The following is a 23,142-nucleotide window of genomic DNA, read 5'->3' on the forward strand; positions in this document are numbered from 1 at the left end:
GTTTCTGACTAGTTGTTTAGAGTGGTACTCTAAGGACATCGCAGAATCAAAAACAACACCTAACCTACTGAGCCTCGGCTAGACAGACAAGCCTAAGTCACCAATATGCTGTTTAATCAGAGGGATTCTACTTTCAGGGGCGATAATCAGTGTTTCTGTTTTCTCTGAGTTCAGAAGCAGGAAGTTGCTACATAACCACTGTATAATATGGGTCATGCAGTTAGTTAAAGAAGACAATTTATGGAACTCAGTTTCCTTGAACGAGCAGTACAGTTGAATATCATCCGCATACAGATGGTAAGATGTCACTGAATTGACTAATTATCTGTCCTAGAGGATATATATACAAAAGGAACAAGATGGGTCCCAAGAACCCTGAGGGACCCCACACGACAACCCTGCAGTTTCAAACATGATCTGATTTACATAAACACTAAAACTTCTACCAGAAAGGTAGGATGAGAACCATTTTAACACTGATCCAGACATCCCAACCAGATCATTTAGTCTATTTATCATAATATTATGATCAACAGTATCGAAAGCAGATGAAAGGTCCAAGAGAACCAAAACTGTGTATTCCTTAGAGTCAGCTGACATCAGAATGTCACTAGAAACTTTCAGTAATGCAGTTTCTGTGAAATGCTTTTTACCGAAACCAGACTGGAATTTGTCAAACAGCTCGTGGTTCTCTAAGAAAAGGGTGAGTTGTTCTGCTACAACTTTTTCTAGAATTTTTGACATGAATGGAAGTTTGGATATTGACCTGTAGCTCTGTCACACTCTGCATGTCTGTCTCTGTTTTCCCCTACACTCGCTCTCTCTCTCCCTGCCTGTGCCTCATTAGCCTCATGTCTTTCACCTGCGTTGCTCCCGCCCTGCTCGTTAGTCCCTGTGTGTATATATACCTGGTGTTTCTGTCTTGTCTTTGTCGGGTCATTGTATGTTGTCACCCAGTGTTGCAGTTTGTTCTCGTGTCTTCAGCCTTACTCGCCGTGTCTTGTTGTTACCCTGCTCAGTTTTGGATTCTGGTTTTCACCCTTTTGGATTTCTGTTGGACAGCCTTTGTTTTGGGATTCTGTCAGCAGCCACTCAGTTTGTAAGTGTGCTCGCCTTTTGTTTGTTTATTAAACCACTGAACCATACCTGCTCCGCTCTGTGTCCTGCTTTTGGGTCCTCCAACCTGCTCCACCCTGCTCCACACCACCGATCGTGACAGAATGACCCGACCAAATATGGACCCAGCGGACATTGTTAAATTGCCCAGCACCTGGGAGGAACTGGGGGTGCCTAAAGAGGAGCTAACAGCCGAGGAGCCGCAGTTTTTTGAGTTACTCTCTAATATGTGGAGAACGGACCCAGAAATGGCCCTGCTCGTTGCCTCCTCCCGATGGAGAAGGTCTCTTGAATTTGAGACTGTGTCGAGACTTTGCTCTGCAACCCCCCAGTGTGTGACTGCTAAGCCTGCTAGCCCCGAGCCCCGGCCTGCCGGCTGCACGCAGGGAAGCATCCACTCGTCCTGCCCGACTGGCGCTGCCAGTCGCCAGCCTGATCCGCCAGTCTCCAGCTCGGCTAGCGTTGCTAGTCCTTAGCCTGTCCCCGGTACTGCTAGCTCCAGGGCTTGTTCCCGGCCTGCTAGCTGCATGGTGGGAGGCTTCTTCCTCTCCCGGCCTTCTAGCACCCAGCCTGCTAGCCGCCCGCCTGGTCATCTCCTTCCTGTGTTGGCTCCATCATCCGGACTGGTTGGGGACTCCTGGACATCTAGCTCTCTGGTCTCTTTTTTTGATGGACTTGCCGTTAGAACCAGAGAGCCCTAGGATTGCTAGTTCCCAACCAGTCAGCCACCCAGCTCGGAGTCGACCAGCTAGCCTATGGCCTGATAGCCTGGAGGCTAGGCTCCCCCCGGAGTCCTCCTTCGAGGGAAGTCGCCTGGCCTCGGGCTCTTTTCGGGTTCCCGTGGTGGTCATCGGAGGAGACCAGGTCACCAGCAGCGACCGGTCTGCAACCAGCGTGATCCCAGGCCAGCTAGTGCTACTAGCTTTGTGCCTGCCCACCTGCCTGATCCCCGGCCTGCTAGCGCTGCTAGCAGCCAGCCTGATCACCAGCTGACTCCTGTTCCTTCGTCGGTGGTCCGACCAACGCCAGCTTCGTTGGTGGCCCAGCCGACTTCTGTTCCTCGTGCTCCGTCGGTGGTCCGACCGGCACCTGCTTTGCCGGTGGCCCAGCCGACTCCTGGTCCCTCGTCGGTGGCCCCACCAACTCCAGCTCCGTTGGTGGCCCAGCCGACTCCTGTTCCCTTGTCGGTGGTCCGACCTACACCAGCTTCGTTGGTGGCCCAGCCGACTCCTGTTCCTAGTGCTCTGTCGGTGGTCCTACCGGCACCTGCTTCGCCGGTGGCCCAGCCGACTCCTGTTCCCTCGTCGGTGGTCCGACCGGCACCTGCTTCACCGGTGGCCCAGCCGACTCCTGTTCCCTTGTCGGTGGTCCGACCAACACCAGCTTTGTTGGTGGTCCAGCCGACTCCTGTTCCTCGTGCTCCGTCGGTGGTCCGACCGGCACCTGCTTCGCCGGTGGCCCAGCCGACTCCTGGTCCCTCGTCGGTGGCCCCACCAACTCCAGCTCCGTTGGTGGCCCAGCCGACTCCTGTTCCTAGTGCTCTGTCGGTGGTCCTACCGGCACCTGCTTCGCCGGTGGCCCAGCCGACTCCTGTTCCCTCGTCGGTGGTCCGACTGGCACCAGCTCCGTTGGTGGCCCAGCCGACTCCTGTTCCCTCGTCGGTGGTCCGACTGGCACCAGCTCCGTTGGTGGCCCAGCCGACTCCTGTTCCCTCGTCGGTGGTCCGACTGGCACCAGCTCCGTTGGTGGCCCAGCCGACTCCTGTTCCCTCGTCGGTGGTCCGACTGGCACCAGCTCCGTTGGTGGCCCAGCCGACTCCTGGTCCCTCGTCGGTGGCCCCACCAACTCCAGCTCCGTTGGTGGCCCAGCCGACTCCTGTTCCCTTGTCGGTGGCCCCACCAACTCCAGCTCCGTTGGTGGCCCAGCCGACTCCTGTTCCTAGTGCTCTGTCGGTGGTCCGACCGGCACCTGCTTCGCCGGTGGCCCAGCCGACTCCTGTTCCTAGTGCTCGGTCGGTGGTCCGACCGGCACCTGCTTCGCCGGTGGCCCAGCCGACTCCTGTTCCCTCGTCGGTGGTCCGACCGGCACCTGCTTCGCCGGTGGCCCAGCCGACTCCTGTTCCCTCGTCGGTGGTCCGACCGGCACCTGCTTCGCCGGTGGCCCAGCCGACTCCTGTTCCTAGTGCTCTGTCGGTGTTCAGACCGACTCCAGCTCCTCGTGTCCGTTCCATGGTCCCCAGCCCAGCTGTCCAGTCGGTGTTCAGACCGACTCCAGCTCCTCGTGTCCGTTCCATGGTCCCCAGCCCCGCTGTCCAGTCGGTGTTCAGACCGACTCCTGCTCCTCGTGTCCGTTCCATGGTCCTCAGCCCAGCTGCTCAGTCCGTGGACCTCAGCTCAGCTGGCCAGTCGGTGGTCAGACCGACTCCAGCTCCTCGTGTCCGGTCCATGGTCCCCAGCCCAGCTGCTCAGTCGGTGTTCAGACCGACTCCAGCTCCTCGTGTCCGGTCCATGGTCCCCAGCCCAGCTGCTCAGTCGGTGTTCAGACCGACTCCAACTCCTCGTGTCCGGTCCATGGTCCTCAGCCCAGCTGTCTCGCCGGTGGTCCTCAGCCCAGCTGTCTCGCCGGTGGTCCTCAGCCCAGCTGCTCAGTTCTCGGGCCTCAGCCCAGCTGCGGCTCCAGAGCACCAGAGCTTTGGGTGCCGACCTCTGGAGAGGTCTTGCCGTCGGCCTCCCGCTTGGCTTCCAGTGGGTTTCCAGCCTCTTTGTTGGCCAGCCTGCCGTCCCCCGGAACAGTCCGGCCTCCAGGGCCGTACTCCGGGACGGCCACCTGAACTCTGTGGACCCTCTGGTCCTCCCGCCCAGTTGGGTCGTCCTCCCAGACGACCTCCTGAACGTTGTTGCCTCCCTGTTCTGCCCGGCCTGTTGGGTCGTCCTCCGGGACGGCCTCCTGAACTCTGTTCTCCCCCTGATTTGCCCGGCCTCATGGGTCACCCTCCGGGACGACCCCCTGAACTCTGTTGGCCTCCTGGTCTGCTGTGTCGACCTCCGGGTCTGCCCCCTGAACTTTTGTTCACCTCTGGCCGCCTTGGTCGGCCTCCTGAACTGCCTTTCCCTGCCGGTAGTTGGCCCTTTGGGACTTTTGGTTTTGTTTTTCTGGCCCTCCACCTGGCCTCCCTCCGCCCACCCTGGGCCAGCTTGACCTGGTTGTGTTTTTTTGTTTGTGATGTTTCGTTTTAGGACGTCAGGGGCCGTCCTTTTGAGGGAGGGGTACTGTCACACTCTGCATGTCTGTCTCTGTTTTCCCCTACACTCGCTCTCTCTCTCCCTGCCTGTGCCTCATTAGCCTCATGTCTTTCACCTGCGTTGCTCCCGCCCTGCTCGTTAGTCCCTGTGTGTGTGTGTGTGTGTGTGTGTGTATATATACCTGGTGTTTCTGTCTTGTCTTTGTCGGGTCATTGTATGTTGTCACCCAGTGTTGCAGTTTGTTCTCGTGTCTTCAGCATTACTCGCCGTGTCTCGTTGTTACCCTGCTCAGTTTTGGATTCTGGTTTTCACCCTTTTGGATTTCTGTTGGACAGCCTTTGTTTTGGGATTCTGTCAGCAGCCACTCAGTTTGTAAGTGTGCTCGCCTTTTGTTTGTTTATTAAACCACTGAACCATACCTGCTCCGCTCTGTGTCCTGCTTTTGGGTCCTCCAACCTGCTCCACCCTGCTCCACACCACCGATCGTGACAAGCTCCTGGGGCGTAATGGATCCAAACTCCAACAGCATGTTTAAAAAAAACTTGGAACAACAGTTAAAAGTGAAGTATTAATCATCTCCACAATACAGGGGCCAATAGAATCAAACGCTTGTACAAATAGCACAGATGGAGAACATCCGTAGGACAAGATGAGGGTTTCAATGTATGTAACAGAGAGGTGATGTCATGTAATGTCATAGGTTTAAAATATGACCAAGAATGAGCAGAAGACAGGTCACATACAGAGTTCTGAGTAAGTGATGGTGAGATGTTTGTCCTAACATCTCTGATCTTACAAAGAAGTGAAGGAATTCATTAGTCCGATTTAGAGGAAGCTTGCTTGAGGAGCAGAAGGAGAAACAACTGCATTTATAGTGTCAAACAAGATTTTAGGATTTTGCTCATTAGAGGATGTAAGCTGAGAAAAGAAGCGAGTTCTCGCATTTCTCAGCATCTCGTTTAAGGTAACCCTTAGTTCTCTCAGATGAAGCCCATGAACCTCAAGTTTAGAAGATTTCCATAGACGTTCAACTTTTCAACAATTTCTTTAAAACTGGATTGTTTCATCAACCCAAGGACAAGGTTTTTTTATGGGAGAAAATGCTTGATTTCACTGGTGCCGGTTTATCTAAAACAGCTAAAAACTGATTATCAAAAGACATCTGTATCACTGCATCCCATCAGTGAACATGGGTCAAACAAGGCAGAGAACCTCTCATCAGCATCATGATTAATAATCTGCCTCTGAGCCCTAATTCTCAGGGGTGGAGGGTCCAGAGGAAAGTTAATGTCAAAAAACACACAGCTATGATCACTCACATGAACACCTTCTACACGAGCTTTTACCATATCAAGACCAAGTGAGAAGACAAGGTCCAGGGTGTGACCCTTAATGTGTGTGGGTCCAGTAACGTGCTGAGTAAAATTAAAAGAGTCAGTGACAGATAGGAGATCCGCAGCTGTGTTGCATGTGATATCATCAATATGCAGGTTAAAAACCCCAATAATTAGGACCTTCAACTTTGATGATAGATGATAAAAAGTCAGTAAAAGTAGTAAGAAAGATGCCAGCCATTTAAGTGAACAAACTCATTTTCTCTTTCAGTTAGGAACATAAAATCCATATTCTCACTGGTAAAAAGCTTGTTAAGAATAAAAGTTTGGTAGAGATGGAACGAGCATTTAGCAGAGCAAACTGGAACGAGGACGGCAAGAGGTTCTCCTCCAATGTGTAAAGACATCCAGGGGCACTGCAGCTAGAGAGCATTTCCACCTGCATCCTGGAGGGAAACCGGCCGCAACCACCGGTTTCATTCTCTGCACTGAGGCCAGAACACCCCCATCCAGGAAAGTTGGCGCATCTTCACCTGAGCGCCACCTCTGCAGCCCCTTCTCCTTGGTCTCATCTTGGGATTACCAGGGCCACTGGTCATAAACAGGAGCCGGTACTACGGGGGTGGAAAAGTTTGTCTGTAACTTTCCCAGCCATCAAAGAGTCCTTCCATAGACTCTCTGATGACCAACAACAAGCGTCGATCATACGTCCAAGCAGCAGAGACATAATCGTTAGACGTTAGGGCTGATATAACAAAACATACCAGTACAAACACTGAAAGTTGACATGCGTCCAAACCAAACACAAGCGTCATCTTGCTGATGACGAGGGCAGTACACCCAAAGTCCCCATATAACCACAGAACAAAGGAGACAGCAGTGTTTCCCACAATAACCAAAAGTTGTCCACTATAGCGTTGAACAACCCGGAGACTACAAAGAACAGAAGAGAGAGAGAGAAAAAAAAACTCCAGCCGATTTCGATATTAGTTAACAGTAAGGGCACAATGGTAACCACGTTATATTGAAAAAGCTCACATTATAACATTGTTTCATCAAAGTGTGAACTTTCCAACAAAACCAGAAAGATGACCGCCTTAATAACACAAATCAAATTTGCACATATAGATCAAATGAATACAGAAAGGCACGTGAAAATACAAATGAACAAATAACAATAGACGCTGCTATTCAAGCATGCTTTCAGTTAGACGAGGGTTTTTTATGGTTTTGTTCTATGCTTTCCATATGTATTTACATTTTCTTGTGAAGCACTTTGATTTTTATCTGTGAAAGGCGCTATACAAATAAACTCTAATTACTTACTATTGACTTGGGCGTGCATGGCTGCTTCTGGAACAGGCTCATTAATATTTATTGATGATGTAACTGATAGCTGGTAGCAGCAGAATGAAGTCAGAAGCGGACAGAAACATTTTGAGAAATGCATTGAAACTAGTGGGGAGGAAGTTTATCATGCAGCAGGACAGTGACCCAAAGCACACTGCCAACAAAACAAAGGACTTCATCAGGGGAAAAAAGTGGAAGGTCTTAGACTGGCCAAGTCAGTCACCTGACCTTAACCCAATAGAGCTGCATTTCACCTCCTTAAGGGGAGACTGAAGGGAGAAACACCCCGAAACAAACGAGAACTGAAAGAAGCTGCGGTAAAAGCCTGGAATAGCATCACAAATGAAGAATGCAACAGTTTGGTGATGTCGATGGGTTGCAGGCTTGAGGCAGTTATTGCAAGCAAGGGTTATGCCACCAAATATTAAACGTTATTTACTGTAAGATTATTTGTTCCATTACTTCTTCTCACCTAAGAATGCTGTGGTCTAATACAAACGGTGGTATGTCCTGAGTTGTTTAACACATCTAGATGTGAATGCCAGGAAATAAAAGCTGAAATTCTGAACTCTTGTCTCATACTCATCTCAAACACAAATGTCTTCAGTGAACAAAAAAAACAAAGGAATTTGCCTTACCGTTCCAATACTTTTGGAGGGGACTGTATATCGTTACTACACTGTACATCTTGAATTCAGAAAAGTTATTTCCCACATCAAAAAAAAAGGACACCGGGAAAGAAGTGACTATAACGATGGTGACTTGAGAGTGATTATGAGTGAGAAGTTCAGGAACAGGAAATAGAAAATTAGATCATAAAAAGTAGCTGAAGAGAACAGGAAGAGGACAGTTTTCTTTAGGACAGATGTCAGACAAAGACATTTTTTCAGTGAGCAGCATTTATTAATGGTTAGTTCACCTATTTGCCCTGTACCACATTGTGGAGGCAATTTTGGTTGCGCTGTCATCTGAGGCTTAGTTGTTGCTTTGTAGTACTGGGTCCAGGACTGGAAGCTCTCATCAGACCTGTGGATCCACAGCAAATGATTTTGTTGAAGTCATATAACCTGAATTTCTTGACAAAATTTTTTTTATTGAAGTTCAATGAACAATTCAACAGGTAAGAGAGGAGAACACTGATTATGAAGCCTGTTGTTCTGCCACTATTTATAGTCTTTTCAGTTAAAACTTGGGTGACAAATAAATCACAATCTTCCTGTACATCATTATTTCATCGCTAAGTCTGTTTATTGCACTTTCCACTTTGTTGCCTCCACAGTCTCCACAGCCTCCATCTCCCACTCACTTCGCCTCAGCGGTAGCTTCCGCTCTACCTCTTCTCAACACCTTTTCCTCATTCGAGGTCAGTAATGCTACACAATCTCTGTGCTCTACACTGAACTCATGCCTGGATGTCTGTGTGACCCTGTGTCCTCTATCCACCGAACCTGCTCGCCTCAACCAGTCCCACCCATGGCTGCCTGATACCATCCGTCTGCCGCACACCGATCTCAGAGCAGACAAAGACCCTGCCGACCTCAAGGGCTTCTCAACCAGCATCAGTGCTGCCAAAACTGCATTTTATAATGACTGAATTAGCAGTGCCACTGACGTAAGGAAATTTTTTTCCACTTTTGAATCTCTACTCTGCCTTCACCACCCACAAACCTATCTGCCGATATCTTTGCCTCCTTCTTCACAGGCAAAGTGCAGGCTGTAACTATACATTATACATGTCTTTCTCCATACCCTCAGCCAATGGCACAAAAGGCTTCACACCAAGTCTAACATGTAGCAGTACTATTTCTATCTTTTCCTGTCTTCCCAGGTCAATGGCACTTCACTTTCCTTGTTTACTCCTCTCATGAAGAGCGAGGTCTCAGAACTCCTGACCTGTAGCCGTCCCACTGCATGCCCACTGGACTGGATTCCTACCAAGCCACATCTCCTACCATGAGGCTGAATTGATCTCTTGTATTGAAAACACTATTCATTAACTCACTTCTTTAGGTACTTACCCCATTAATGCCATATGCACTATTAGCTCTTACTAATATTGCTGCTTTAACTAGTATCTATTGTCACTTGTATTTCTCTTACTTTATTGTTGCTTTATTTATGCTTGTATGTTAAAATGTAAGTCATTTTGGATAAAAGTGTCTGTAAAATGAGTAAATGTAATGTAAAAACCCAATCCTACTGACAATCAATGTTGGCATCTTCTAACCATGACAATGATTGTTCCCCAGACCAAACAAAGTACAGATTTTAACGCAAACCACGCTGGTAGATCAAAAAAAGTTTCACTTTTGCTGCAGTGATTAGTAACAATTCGTCGGATTGAAAAACTCTTATATGCTTCATTATGGAGGGAAATCACAATATATTTTGTCAGTTGATTTGGTGGACTTTATGAAACAAAACATCCAATTTAGAAAATAGGCGGCAAAAACACCAGAACTGTTTCACTTTGTAAAAGAGCAACTGCATGCTTAAAATGTGTTTTTATACGATCACATACTGGTGGCCATAGAGAAAATACTGTAGCAAACACCTCTTGAGTCAGGACAGCAAAAAGACAAACAACCTTTAAAATATACATCACACCTACTTTAACATTCTCCTAAGTAAGACACTTTAAATGAAATTTATTGTGTGACTAGATTTTCCCAACTTACATTGACCACTCCTACAGAGTCAGCTGACATCAAACTGTCTGATTACGTTTTTTGGCAAACACAAGCCACCTAACTACAAGGTCCAACATATTTTATTTGTCATTACAACAGGATTGTAAAAGGGATACAGTTTGTAGTTCCCTTTATGCTAAAAGCTATGGCACTGCTGATGAAATCCACCTACCACTCAAACAGTGTACTGACAGGATTATTGAATGGGCAGTAAACAGCAAAGGTGGCACAGGCCCAGTCTCTGTTTGAAGACATATCTTGTTGGGAATCAAGACAAATTTGGATTCCCAGTATTTGCCTACTCCCTTTCCCAGGAAAAATCCCAGTGGTGAAACAAACACCAAGTAGTTACACAAAAACACCTGATAGGCATCAACTTTTCAGATTTCTCCCATTTCCTTATAATGATAAAGTGGCACACTTTTCAGAATGAGTGAGAACGAGTGTGTTGAAACTTATCATAAGATATGTTGAGAAAAAAAACATGATCAATTGATCAAAAAGATGATTGGGTTTTTTGCACCTCAAATTTTGTGTAGCTTTTAGATTCATTTTGGTTGCACTAAAGACCACTACCACATAGTCTAATGAATATGAATCAGAAAATCTGAATAAACACCACTTCATTAGAAGTATCAAATCCAGATTTTCCTGTCAAAAAAAAGGTCAAAAGAAACATTCAGCTATAACACGCATACAAATAAGTACAACACGAGAAGCTTGATAAAGTGACACACTTTCATGAATGTGAGATGCTGCACATTTAAGTCACAAAGAATTTTCCTTCGCCACCTATGCTGTCAGTTGTTAATAGGGACAAAAGATAGTTCCAATATGGACTCTACCCCCTGAGCTATTTGAATTCTTGCCATATTGAAGCAGATCATAGTGATTTCACCCACCTGTAGATCCACAGCAGCAGGGTGAGAAAGAGGATGCTGACGACCACAATGACGTACATTAACAATCTGAACTTCTTTGGTGGAGACGGCTGATGATGATCGTTGACAGACATTTTGCCTCAGTTTTGCTGCTTTTGACTCATGTCTCCCTGATTCAGCGGAGAAATCTACACAAACAGAAATAAGTGAATGATTCTTACCTTTTCCTCAGATGCTTCAGCACCAGCAGCTCAGACATTCTCAGTGGAGAAACTGTAACAAAAAGTGCAAAACTTGCCAAATAGAGAAAGAATTAAGCATTACAAATATGAATCCTTTATTGAAAGAACCATGGCCTGCAGACTGCAGTGTTCATTGCACAAACCAACAACCCCTCATTGCAAAACAACAATTCTTTTGTCAGTGCCTACAAAATTAAACCATATGATTAAAAATTAAAATTAAACCTCTATAGAGTTGAGGCTGCCCACTGCTTCTGAAAGTATGTTTTTCCCACCCTGAACTACCATTTAAAGTGTTTCTTTTAACGACATGTGTCTTATCCTCATCCTGGAGCATTTCTAAGTTGAGAAATACTGAGGAGAACCAGTATTTCTCAACTGAGAAACGCTCCAGTCTCCCACATAATGTGTGCTATGGTGAAGAGGCCAGTCAGGTGTAAATCAGAGCTGTATGGAGGTGAAAATCACAAATCACTTTGCTCATTCAAATCATTTGACTTTGTTTAGTTCATCTCACAGATTCAAGTAACTGACTATGTAATTTGGTGTTTGACTCAGTTAAACAATCACACTGGTGTTTAAATGCTCTTCAGTATTCGGGGTTCATACGACATAATTTTCAGTTCTGAATTTCAGTTCAGTTGTATATTCAGGTGCAAATTCCCAAAAGGATTGTATGGCTATTGTGTCCACTAAACCTCCACAAATAAGACAGTGTAATTCAAAGCACAAACAAAAGGTGAAATGTTCCTCTATCTGTGCTGACAAGCCAATAGCTAACAGTTAGAGCATCCCAAATAACAACTGTAAATGAATGCTTAGGTAATTGGAACTGTATTGATTTTGTATTTGTAAAAGCTGGTTTTATTGGATTATAGTGTAAGCATGAGCAGATAACGCTACGCAGTCAGCAGTAGTGTCCACCGGTGGGAAGCATACTTTCTGCTGCTCGGTCAAAGTATCCCCTGTGAATACAATGGATAAACCCCGTACTTGTTTACTATTTGTCACAAATCACAACAGTAGCATGACAAGCAGCATGAGAGCACTCGCTAGAGACGACAAAGTGTTTGGAAGACGATAACGAAGCAAAGATGGAAGAAACTATACATCCAGTCTTAGGTTTAACACCATTGTGAAGCGGTATGAGTTTTTAAGGTATTTACAATGGTGCTCCACGACAATCTATAGTACCTGAAAGATGTGAGAAAATGAAAGAAATAAAAAAATTTAGTCCCTTTCAGTCTTGGTTTGGCATATTGTAGTGTAATTTTGCTTTCTAGGTTTAGTGTTTGTTCCTGTGGTTTCCTAGTTCATGTCCTTCTCCGTGTGTTTTTGTATCACTCCCGGCATCTGATTATGTTTTGTTTTGTTCTTGCCATTGTTTTGTGCTCTGTTTTATTTTCCTAGATTTGTCCTTAGTTATTTATGTTTGGTCAGTAATTCATTCTCTGATCTTGTTCCTACACTGAGAGGTATGTAAGTTATTCTGTGCCCTGTTTTGCAGGAATCCTGGAAGCTCCTCCCATCATTTCCCCAATTCCCTGGGTCTGCTGGCCAGCCTTTAAAAGCCCCTGTCTAGCTCCACCCACTCTCTCTCACTCACACACTGCAGCCGGGAGCAGCAGCAGCCACCATTGTTCTTTGTCTGTTTAACTGTTAACTCTGTGTTCACACTACGTGACTGATCAGTGACAAGGACACACACACACTCTACAGGAGCTGACAGCAGCTGTGTCACCCGACGCAGGTCTGCAAATCACGTTTCAGGTAGCAGGGATTGTCTGAGCTACAGAGAGAGGGAGGGGAGTTGAAAGGTGCAGCTCCCAACACGCAGTTAACTTGTGACTGTGAGGTTATAACTCACGGCCCAAAAAGGAGACCAACAAACGTACTTTGGCTAGCCTTCAACTCAACAATCAATCAAGATTTCAGTTAACTGCTAAAGTTACTGTTACCTTGTCTCTGGTCCGCTGGCAGAACACCTTTTTGTTCAGCTGCCGTCGTGCTGTTGCCAAGGCGACATAAGTTTCGTTTTACGGTGGACGGACTGTGACACAGACAGAGTTGTTTTCTTTAGCATGAAATAATACCATGCTTTGGACACTTTCTTCTTTGTCACTCGCCATTTTCTCTCTTCCTCCACTTTGCAAACAGCTACATTCTACATTTTTTTATATCCTTTTTATTTAACATAAGTTTTTAACTTAAGTTTTACGTGGGTTAAGGATTTTAGTCATCCGACATGGATTTTAAGATAGATTACCCTAAAAACGCTATCAATGGTACTTATTACAACAAAGCTCCGGCGACTAAAGTTATGCTAGCCGAGATAACTCTGCCCCATGAGGACTGCCCACTCCTTAAGAAAGCGAACAAGAAGATTGCTGACCTTATGGAAGACATCCGACGACTTTCAGAGGAACTCAAAGAGAAAGATTCCCTGCTGACTGGCTTTATAGATGTGGCTTCAGTACAAGCAACAGATTGTTTCTCTAAGTGCAACCGCTAACATCCAGGACACCGTGCTATGGGACCCCTCGGGCCTTCCGAGGCTTTCCTTTTGCTCGACTCTGAAGCATCAGTCAACCTGGGCTGAAGTGGTGGTCCGTGGCCTCACCTCCGCACATCGGCCTCTCCAACCGCTATGCAGCCCTGTCTGACGACACTCCGGTCCCTGATATGGATCCCTTTCGGATCTCCCGCACTGGCGGCAAACGGTGATCGGCTGGGCCGCCGGTCTGCCGCTGGGCCTGATCGGTGGCCGTCATCCCGGTCAAAAACCTCCGCTTCCCGACGTAGGATCCTGAAGGAGGCTATGCTCAGACACTCAGGAGGCCGTCTCTACCCTGCAGGTCTGTTACTGCTACTCCAACACAACCGGCATCTCCTCATCCCCTTTTCTCCCCAACCACACTAATAATTGGTGACTCCATAACCAGAAACATCCATTTCTTTAATGCTACCACTCACTGCTTCCCCGGTGCCACCACAGCTGACAATTTAAAAAAACTCCAGGACCTAATGCCATCGCTCCCGTCCTCCATCACAAGAGTGATAGTCCATGTGGGAACAAATGACACAGCTCTTCAGCAGTCTGAGCTGACAAAATCAGATTTTAACTGTCTTTTTAACTTTTTAAAGCAGTGTGGAAAGTCCATTTTTATCTCTGGTCCCATTCCCACAGTTGGTCGCGGTGCTGGCCGCTCCTTGGCCTCCACGACTGGCTTCAGTCCGCATTCAGGGCTCACGGTGTGGTTTTGTCGATAACTTTAATATTTTGTGGCAAAGAATGTCTCTTTTTAAGACAGACGGACTTCACCCAAACAAACGGGGCTCAGAAATGTTAGCTGCTCACATACAGCATGTGGTGCGGTCCACACATGACTTACGTGAATGACTAATCATTCATGCAGCACACCTGGACACACCACCGCTCACTGAACAGAACTCTGCCTCACTGCCACAAACAACTGTCTCCACCTACTGGCATGTAAAGCCGTCTGCTCCCAGCGCTGTTCCACAGACTTCTATTCCTGTTATCATCACGCATAGACCAGTAAACCGAAATGTGCACATCCCACATAGAAATAATAGTAATCTTATAAGGATTAGGACAACTGCACCAACTCCAGCACCCAGAACAAACTCATTTAAAATGGCTCTCTTCAATGTGAGATCACAGACTTTTATCTTAAATGATTTTATCTTGTCTGCAAATCTGGATTTTATGTTTTTAACTGAATCCTGGTTGCAAATGAATGACTATAGCCAGCTAGCTGAACTGTGTCCGCCTCAATATGATTGTTTTAGTCAACCGAGGGTCAGTGGTCGTGGTGGTGGGCTAGTGAGCGTGTATAGGAAAAATTTTAAATGTCATCAAGTACGCTGTGATGAATTTAGCTCCTTTGAAGTTCTCACTCTTAAAGTTGGAGGTCTGCAACCTATCATATTTGTTATAATTTATCGCCCCCCAAAACCGCCTCGAGGATTTTTATCAGAACTTCCTGAATTTTTATCTACTCTGGTTTTAAATTATGACAGAATTGTTCTTTGTGGCGATTTTAATATTCATGTTGATGACCCCACCAATGTTAATGCAACTGACTTTTTAAATATGGCCACTTCTTTTAACTTCAGACAACATGTCAAAGAGCAAACACATAACCATGGTCATACACTGGACTTGGTTTTTACCCTGGGTGTCAGCATTTCCTCTGTGGAATTAGTGGACATGAACATATCTGACCACAGATGTATTGTTTTTAGCTGCGATTCGCCTGTTACTCATTCCGCCTCACCAAGTGTGTTCTCGCTTCTTTAATGAACAAAGTGTTTTAAAGTTTTGCGCATTCTTTCAGAGCCAAAGCCAACACCTGTCTGATTCCAACACCAACAATCTGGTCGATCACTTCAATCATATCTGCTTGTCGTCATTAAATATTACTGCTCCTCTAAAGGTTAGGCCTACGTCTAAAGCTAGTAAGCAACCCTGGATAAATGACAGCATTCGCAGCCTTAAAAGGGAATGCAGGAAAGCAGAGCGCAAATGGAAAAAGTCCAGTCTCCAAGTCCATTACCTCAGTCTGAAGGATTTATTAATTAACTACAATAACATGGTTAAGGATGCGAGAGAAGACACACACTATTTTTCTGAACTTTACATCTCCGTAACCGCAAGTCCCTTTCAATTCAAACTCTACTCGTTTCTTCACCGCGGGCCCCCCCAAGCCGCGGCGGAGCGCCCAGTTCAGTTCGTGTGGCCTCCGCGGGGCGAGGGGGGGAGGCTTGGACCCCGCTTACAACTGCTTGCGGTTCTAGTTTTTTGTTTTGTTTTGTTTTTTTAGGGCCCAACACGAACCGTGCGAGAGAACACACTATTTTTCTGAACTCATTACTACACATAAACACAATCACAGGTTTCTGGTAAACCCAACCCCTCCTTGTGCCTCAGCTGGAAGTATGATGACTGTGAATTGTTTTTATCTTATTTTACCAATAAGGTGGTGTCAATCAGAGCCTCGATTACCCCCGTGGCCTCTTACTCAGAGATCCCTCACCAGCAACAAGAGAGTTTTAACCAGTTTTATCCCATCGACTTGTCTGAGCTTTTAAAAACAGTATTACAAATGAGAGTGTCCTCCAGCCCACTTGATGTAATTCCTACAAAGTTTTTTACTGAAAGTAATGGATTCTGGCCCCATTTGATCTGTTTTTAACTATCTACTGGTTGTGTCCCTGATTATTTTAAAACGGCTTGCATGAACCCACTTTTAAAGAAACCTGGTTTAGATCCCTCCCTCCATCAAAATTTTAGACCAATTTCAAAACTTTTATTGCAAAGATTCTAGAAAGAATTGTGTCCAAACAGCTGCTCACTGTACTGGAAAATAACAAATTATTTGAAAAGTTTCAGTCTGGTTTCAGGAAGTACCACAGCACTGAGACTGCCCTGCTTAAAGTCACCTTTGACCTTTTAATGTCTGCTGATGATGGCATGTGCTCAGTCCTGGTACTCCTGGAACTTAGCGCTGCTTTTGACACCATTGATCACAACATCATGTTAGACAGACTGAGGCACTGGGTGGGGATCTCTGGTACTGCCCTAGAATGGTTTTCATCCTACCTGTCAAATAGGAAGTTTTGCGTGTCTGTAAACAACTATGTCTCTTTGTTCTGTCCAGTTAAATATGGTGTGCCTCAGGGGTCGGTCTTAGGACTCATTTTGTTTTCTTTGTATCTGCTTCCTCTTGGACATATTATCCATAAACATGGTATTTCTTTTTATATTTATGCTGATGACACACAAATGTACTTGCCCGTCAGATCCACAGACCCTGGAATGCTGAGTTCACTTAACAACTTCCTTTGTGAAGTTAAAAAATGGATGTCAAATAATTTCCTCCAGCTGAACTCAGACAAAACAGAAATCCTGGTCATTGGCTCCCAGCAGATGGCCAAACAAATACTGCCATCTGCTGGTTCCCTTGTAAATCACATTAAGCCTGTTGCAAAGAATCTTGGTGTCTGGTTTGATAGTAATTTAAATTTCGAGCAGCACACCACAAAGCTTGTTCAATCATGTTTTTATCAACTTAGAAATATAGCAAAAATTCGATCTATGTTAACTTTTAAGGACACTCAGACCATTCATCTTATCACGCCTGGATTATTGCAACAGCCTTTTCACTTGTTTAACCCAAAAGTCTACTGATCGACTCCAGACTGTCCAGAACTCAGCTGCCAGGCTTTTAACCAGAACAAAAAAATATGATTACCACATTACTCCTATTTTAGCTTCATTACACTGGCTCCCAGTGTGTTTTAGAATTGACTTTAAAATTTTATTGATCACTTTTAAAGCTCTTCATGGCCTCTCGCCTTGTTATATTTCTGACCTTTTAGTCCCATACGCACCAGCACGTACCTTGAGATCCTCGGGCAGAGGTCTGTTGTCTGTTCCAGAGTCTCAACTGAAAACTAAAGGGGACAGAGCGTTTGCTGTCAGGGCCCCGAGGCTCTGGAACAGCCTGCCCCAGGAAATCAGGTCGGCTGAGTCAGTGAACTCTTTCAAGTCCCTTCTTAAAACATACTTTTATAGGAGAGCCTTTCCCGATCTTATTTGACTTTATTTTATCCCTTTTATTTTATTCTATTTTACTTATTTATATTTATCATAAACGTGTATTTTAGTCTTTTCAATGTTTTCTTGCTTGTATTGTTGTCTTTGCACTTGTTGAAACACTTTGTAACTTGTTTTTGAAAAGTGGTCTACAAATAAATATTTATTATTATTATTATTATAATAATAATTTGGGTTGTGACAGTCAAATATATATCGATCCACCATGTTACAGTTGTCGGTTTTGCCGCTAGTAAGTTGATTCAAAACACGGGGCACTTCCTGTCGGCTCGGAGTAATTGCGAGGCTACCCAGCCGACCAATCACAGTGCTTACAGTCCGCGTCGCCTTGATGTGTAGTTACAATTTTTGAGGAGGTACATGTCAGGCTACAGCATAGGTGAAGGCATAGGGTATGGGGCTACGTCGAATTGACACAGAAGTATAAATTGTACTTTAGTTAGGCAGTACCCTTTTTGTTAATGTATGGTAAAAGGACATTACCAAAGCCATGGCGCTATCTAGTGGATAAAAACCGACATAGAAGCTCTGCCAGAAATATTGTAATTTTATGTCCTGTTTTATTTCTGTTTTATTTCTCTGCAGAAACTCAACCAACTTATTTTTGGAATATAATTGACTAGCCTATAGACCATGACATTATGTTATATTATTGTATAATAGCCTTCCATCTTTATTTATTTTGATTCAGTTTGTTGTTGTTTTTTTGTCCCCTTGTTGTAGCAGACCTCAATTACATTCAACGGAAGATGTGCTTTCACTTCCCCACAACCATAAAAAATAGCCTATTAAGCCTATACATTTCAAATTAATCAATAAAGCTACAGATGAGTTTTGATTGTCCTGAGTTAATAATGAACGTAATGCTAATGGTGTTATAACGTGCTATTTTGCTATTTGTTCAGCAAGGAAAAACAAGCTTAAGACTCATATAGTTATAACACAGACTCAATGTAGTTATAACATGATACAAATGTGACTTGTCACTCTACATAGCCATTTGGTATTATTCAGAATATTAAGCTTTAAGCTTGATCTATTTTTGATATTGAAAAAAAGACTGCGCTGGCTACACAAAGTAAAAGAATGAAAGTTCCATTTTTAATATGCATTGTAGACCCAAAAATCAACATTATGCAAGTTAAAAAAATAAAGTTGGAAGGCAAGAACTTCAAGTTGCCCCTTATATCTGTAATACAATATAGCATCACGTCATGGCCTATAGGCTAGTCAATTATATTCCAAAATTTAGCACTTATAGCTATACTCTGTTTATGAATAAATGTAAACACACTTAATTTAATATTTCATATGTACCCCCCCCCCCCCCAAATTGAGTTTGTGCAGCCTTACAATAGGCAAATACAAAAATAAATGTAATGAGTTGAATGTGCCACAAAAATTTCATACATGCAGGTGAAACGTGCGGCGGGGGCTGCTTTGTTAAAGGTCACTTCCTGTTGCCAGCAGGTGGCGCTATGACTGTGGGTGAATATGTGCATGTACATGTGTTCAGGGCGGGAGTCTTAAAGTGTATTCCAAAATTGGTGCAGATGTGAGCATGAAGATTGAAGTTACAATAACTTCCTCTTTTATGGCGAATCATCAATTTTGGACGCCACGCCAAGGGAATGCTGTTCCACGAAAACTCACCATTCGCACAACTTTTAATTGTGAATGGGTTTAGACTGCACCGCACAAATCTGATGTCGGTCGAAATAAATCCCTAGTCTATTATGCATATTAAAAATGGCACTTTCATTCTTTACTTTGTGTAGCCAGCACAGTCTTCCCTATTAGGGATGTCGGTCGGACTAGGGATTTATTTCGCTTCGTGTTGGGCCCTAAAAGAAAAAATAGAACGGCAAGCAGTTGCAAGAGGGGTCCAAGCCTCCCCCCTCGCTCCGCGGAGGCCACACGAACTGACCTGGCCGCCCCGCCACGACTTGGGGGGGGGGGGGCGTGTGGTGAAGAAACGGGTAGAGTTTGAATTGAAAGGGACTTGCGGTTACTGAGATGTAAAATGAATGTATGTCTAGGGGAGTGTTAATTGATATACAAATAATAACACCGCCTAGTGGCCGATTGACGCCAAATTTCACACAGCTCCTCGGGAGGGCGTCCCAGATAAGGTGTCCCAGTTTGGTGTTGATCAGATGTTGCAAAGTAGAGATATGAGATGACATCCAGTTGTTGGCAAAAATTTGTTAGCTTATAATTCAGACATTTTTGGTGGATCAAAATTCCCTCTACAAACTTTTACTGGCTCGTTCCAGAGATGGTCTTTGCCAAGTTTCGTGCCAATCGGACTTGCGGCTTTGGAGGAGTTAAAAAAAAAAAACGTTTCAGTTTTCGCGATTTAGTGAAAGGAAAACATCATCGCATCGTTATGAGGCAAAATGTCCATTGGTTGAAAATCCCATTGAAATGAATGGGATTGTCTGATGGTATTTGAGCTTCGATTATTGCGCCACCTTTTGGCCGAAATGCACCAAATTCTTGAGGTGTCATCAAGACCCCATGGGGAACAATTGCCCCAATTGGTATCAATCAGACTTGTGGTTATGGAGATATAAAATGCATGCAAGTCAATGGATGAACCGAACAAGAACCGAAGAGAACTGAGCAAATTAAATACAGTGGCAAACGAGCAGGGAGGGAGCACACAGGTGAAATACATAAGGGACTAATCAGGCACAGCAGACACACAGGGGGGCAGAGTGAAACAGGAAGGCAGGACAGACCATGAAACTAAAACAGAACAGATCAGAATAAAGAATATACCAAAATGATCATAAGCGCAGGTAGACCCCAGCACAGAATTTTACTTTTACTTAATTTTAAATAAGTTAACTTTGATTAGTATTAAGTTAAGTATTGTACTTCGCTACATTTTAAATCACATCCCTTACTGAATGAAAAAAAAAGTGCAAAGAAAAAAACGTGACCACGCCACCACAGCAGGTTTATGATGCAGTGTAAGCTGTGAAAAATGCTATATTAAGTTACTGCCAATGCAAACTGAACATTTCCTGCTGCTGCAGCTTCACATTAAAAGCATTTAACTGGCGAAACATAAGTGGACTTATTGCAATCTGTTTTGCAAGTGAGATCAGCGCTAACCGCTCTCATTCATCAAAAATGTATCTACACAACAAGACAACTGTCATTTTCAACAGTTTTCTGACAGCGGACCAGTTTTAAATATTGCAGTGAGGAGACTAATGCTACAGTCAGGAGCAGACACAGAGAGCTGTTAGTTAAAGAGCTTCATGAGACAGGCTGCACACCTCCACCTTCTCAGCCAGGTAACCAACTTCTTTCAGACTCATGTTGTGTGCAGGAGAAAGTCAGATCATGACTGCTCACATAATAATGGAAAATACCAAAAACTGTAGTACTGTAGAAACTATAGTTTCTTTAGCTGCCCAGACTTACATGCCCTGTGGTATTAAAGACGTCTGTTACCACCAGTAACTCCAGGTGTCTCATGAACAATAAAGGCGCAGTTGCATAATAGCGTCAAAACCGGTTGATTAATGCCAATCAGAGTTACATTTACAATTACAGATTTTAACCATTATTCCTCAGTGCACTGCCTCCTTGGCTGCGGTCTGAGTGCATTTTCTAGTTCTGGATTTAGGCCTACTGTGTTGTAGGAGTCTGTTCACACTGATAAGCTAAAAAAACAACAACTTTCATTTGTGAAAGTTGGAAATATTACAGTAATATGGCCTTTTTTTTTTGAAGTGCGGCCCCCACAGTGTCTGCTTGGAAAAATTCCTGCCCTTGAATATATAGTTGAGGACCCCTGATGTAGAAGTCAGTGAAATAACAGCTGTACCATTCCATTGGCGGTTACATTTTTTTCATAGTTTGATGATGATGGGTGTCTTAAATAGAAAATGACAGGTGCCAGTAGGACCACCTTCCACTTATTAAGATCTACTTGGCTAATATTAGCATAATACATATTTAAGATAAACAAGTGAGAATCTTAAGAGGCTGCTTTCACGCCTGCAGTTCTGTTCATTTGGTCCTGACCAAGGGGAAACAATTACATAGTTGCATTTTAGGTCTGGTTCTGGTTCTGTTCACACTGACTCTTCACAAACAAACCAAGAGGAGTAAACATGACGTCATATAGACTGACAGGTTGATTGGACAGTTTTGGTCGATCGTCATCCTGCATCGTCACGTGGGGAAATCAAAATCCGTTAACTGACAGATGTTTACACAGCATTTTTATGCTTCTCATGTGTTCATTTGTGTGCTTTGGTGTCACAAAGAGCCCATGAAGAAATAACTGATTATAAGCATTATTAGTATTATTAGACTGCAAATTTGACCGCCTGTCATGAATAATGACTTAACAGGTAGGGGAGGGCAAGTTGTCGAATTGTTCATATGTCCAACACTAGAGGCTCTATCTCAAAAGTAAAATAGCCACTTTGTGTGACGTCTTGTTCTATGGTCAACCTTCTGTTTACATGTGGTCAAGTTCACTGTAATCTGTGGTGAGCACAATTTTCTTACTTTTCCACTTTAAAAGTTTGTACATTTATACTTTACTTTTTAGGCAATACAACTTTGTTAGGTATTAATGTTTAAAATGATAATTTTGCACAAAGTAGAGAAATAATGTCTTTTGATACTTAAATATTGAGCTAACCTAAAATTTTAGCCAAAAATAGCACACCTATCAGTCTAGGGCAAGTTGTGACACGTGACAACTTGCTCCAATACAGAGAGACACATGGAACATGCTCAAAAACATTGTGATATTGTGTAATAATCTCTGACAACAGTATTAAATTGTGCTGTAAATAGAATATTATAGCTATATTGCAAGCCAAGTTTATTTGTATAGCACATTTCAACAAGGCAGTTACACAAGGTGCTACATGTAGACAAACAATTGATATAAATAAAAATATAAATTGACAATATAGAAAAAGTACGGAGGGTGTAAACAGGTTGAATTATCATAAAAAATTCAAAATGGCCGACTTCCTGTTGGGTTTAGGGTATGGCTCCTGGAGGGTTATTTTTAAGTCTAGATATGATGCATCGGCCCCCCACATTTCGTACAGCTACATAAAATGCACTGCAGGGGCTGCTTTTTTAAAATATTTTAGGGGGCGCTATTGAGCCATTTTTCCACAACAACACTTTGTAACCATATTACCGCACCTTGGTAGATCAGTCTTTAGCTACTGTAGCTAGCCAGTCCCCGGTAGTCAGTGCGGAACGGCCTGAGTTAGCCTATAGTAGCCGTCCTCCGGCATCCCCTGTGCAGCCAGGAAGGGGGGGGGCTGGGTGACTGTCTGAAGGAGGAATAGTCGTAAGCATTCAAAGTCCAAGGGGCACCATCAATCTGTTCACGTTTCTAACAGATTTTCCCCACTCAGCGACACACCCGCTGAGAAACCAACTCTGATCATTGGCAGCTCCATTTTGAGAAACGTGAAGTTAGCGAAGCCAGCGGCCATAGTTAAGTGCATCCCTGGGGCCAGAGCGGGCGACATTGAGTCTTATTTGAAACTGCTGGCTAAGGATAAACGTAAATACAGTAAGATTGTTATTCACGTCGGCGGTAATGACTCCCGGTTACGCCAATCGGAGGTCACTAAGATTAATGTTG

At 44.4% G+C, this 23,142-nt stretch overlaps 1 protein-coding gene across 1 annotated transcript in view; it reads right to left on the bottom strand.

The window, feature by feature from the left end:
* The window catches only part of LOC119883600, a 38,828-nt gene extending 27,997 nt beyond the window's left edge, over positions 1 to 10,831 (bottom strand). The window contains exons 1-2 of the mRNA XM_038694342.1: positions 10,635 to 10,831; positions 7,962 to 8,068 (exon numbers count right to left, since the gene is read on the bottom strand). Of these exons, the coding sequence (XP_038550270.1) occupies positions 7,962 to 8,068; positions 10,635 to 10,747 (220 nt within the window). The 5' untranslated portion in view covers positions 10,748 to 10,831. The remainder of the gene's footprint in view (positions 1 to 7,961; positions 8,069 to 10,634) is intronic.
* Positions 10,832 to 23,142: the final 12,311 nt, after the last annotated feature.

The sequence above is a fragment of the Micropterus salmoides genome, unplaced genomic scaffold, assembly GCF_014851395.1.
Source record: "Micropterus salmoides isolate LMB-PRFRI ecotype aquatic unplaced genomic scaffold, ASM1485139v1 Ms_hic_scaffold_3, whole genome shotgun sequence".
Taxonomy (NCBI): domain Eukaryota; kingdom Metazoa; phylum Chordata; class Actinopteri; order Centrarchiformes; family Centrarchidae; genus Micropterus; species Micropterus salmoides.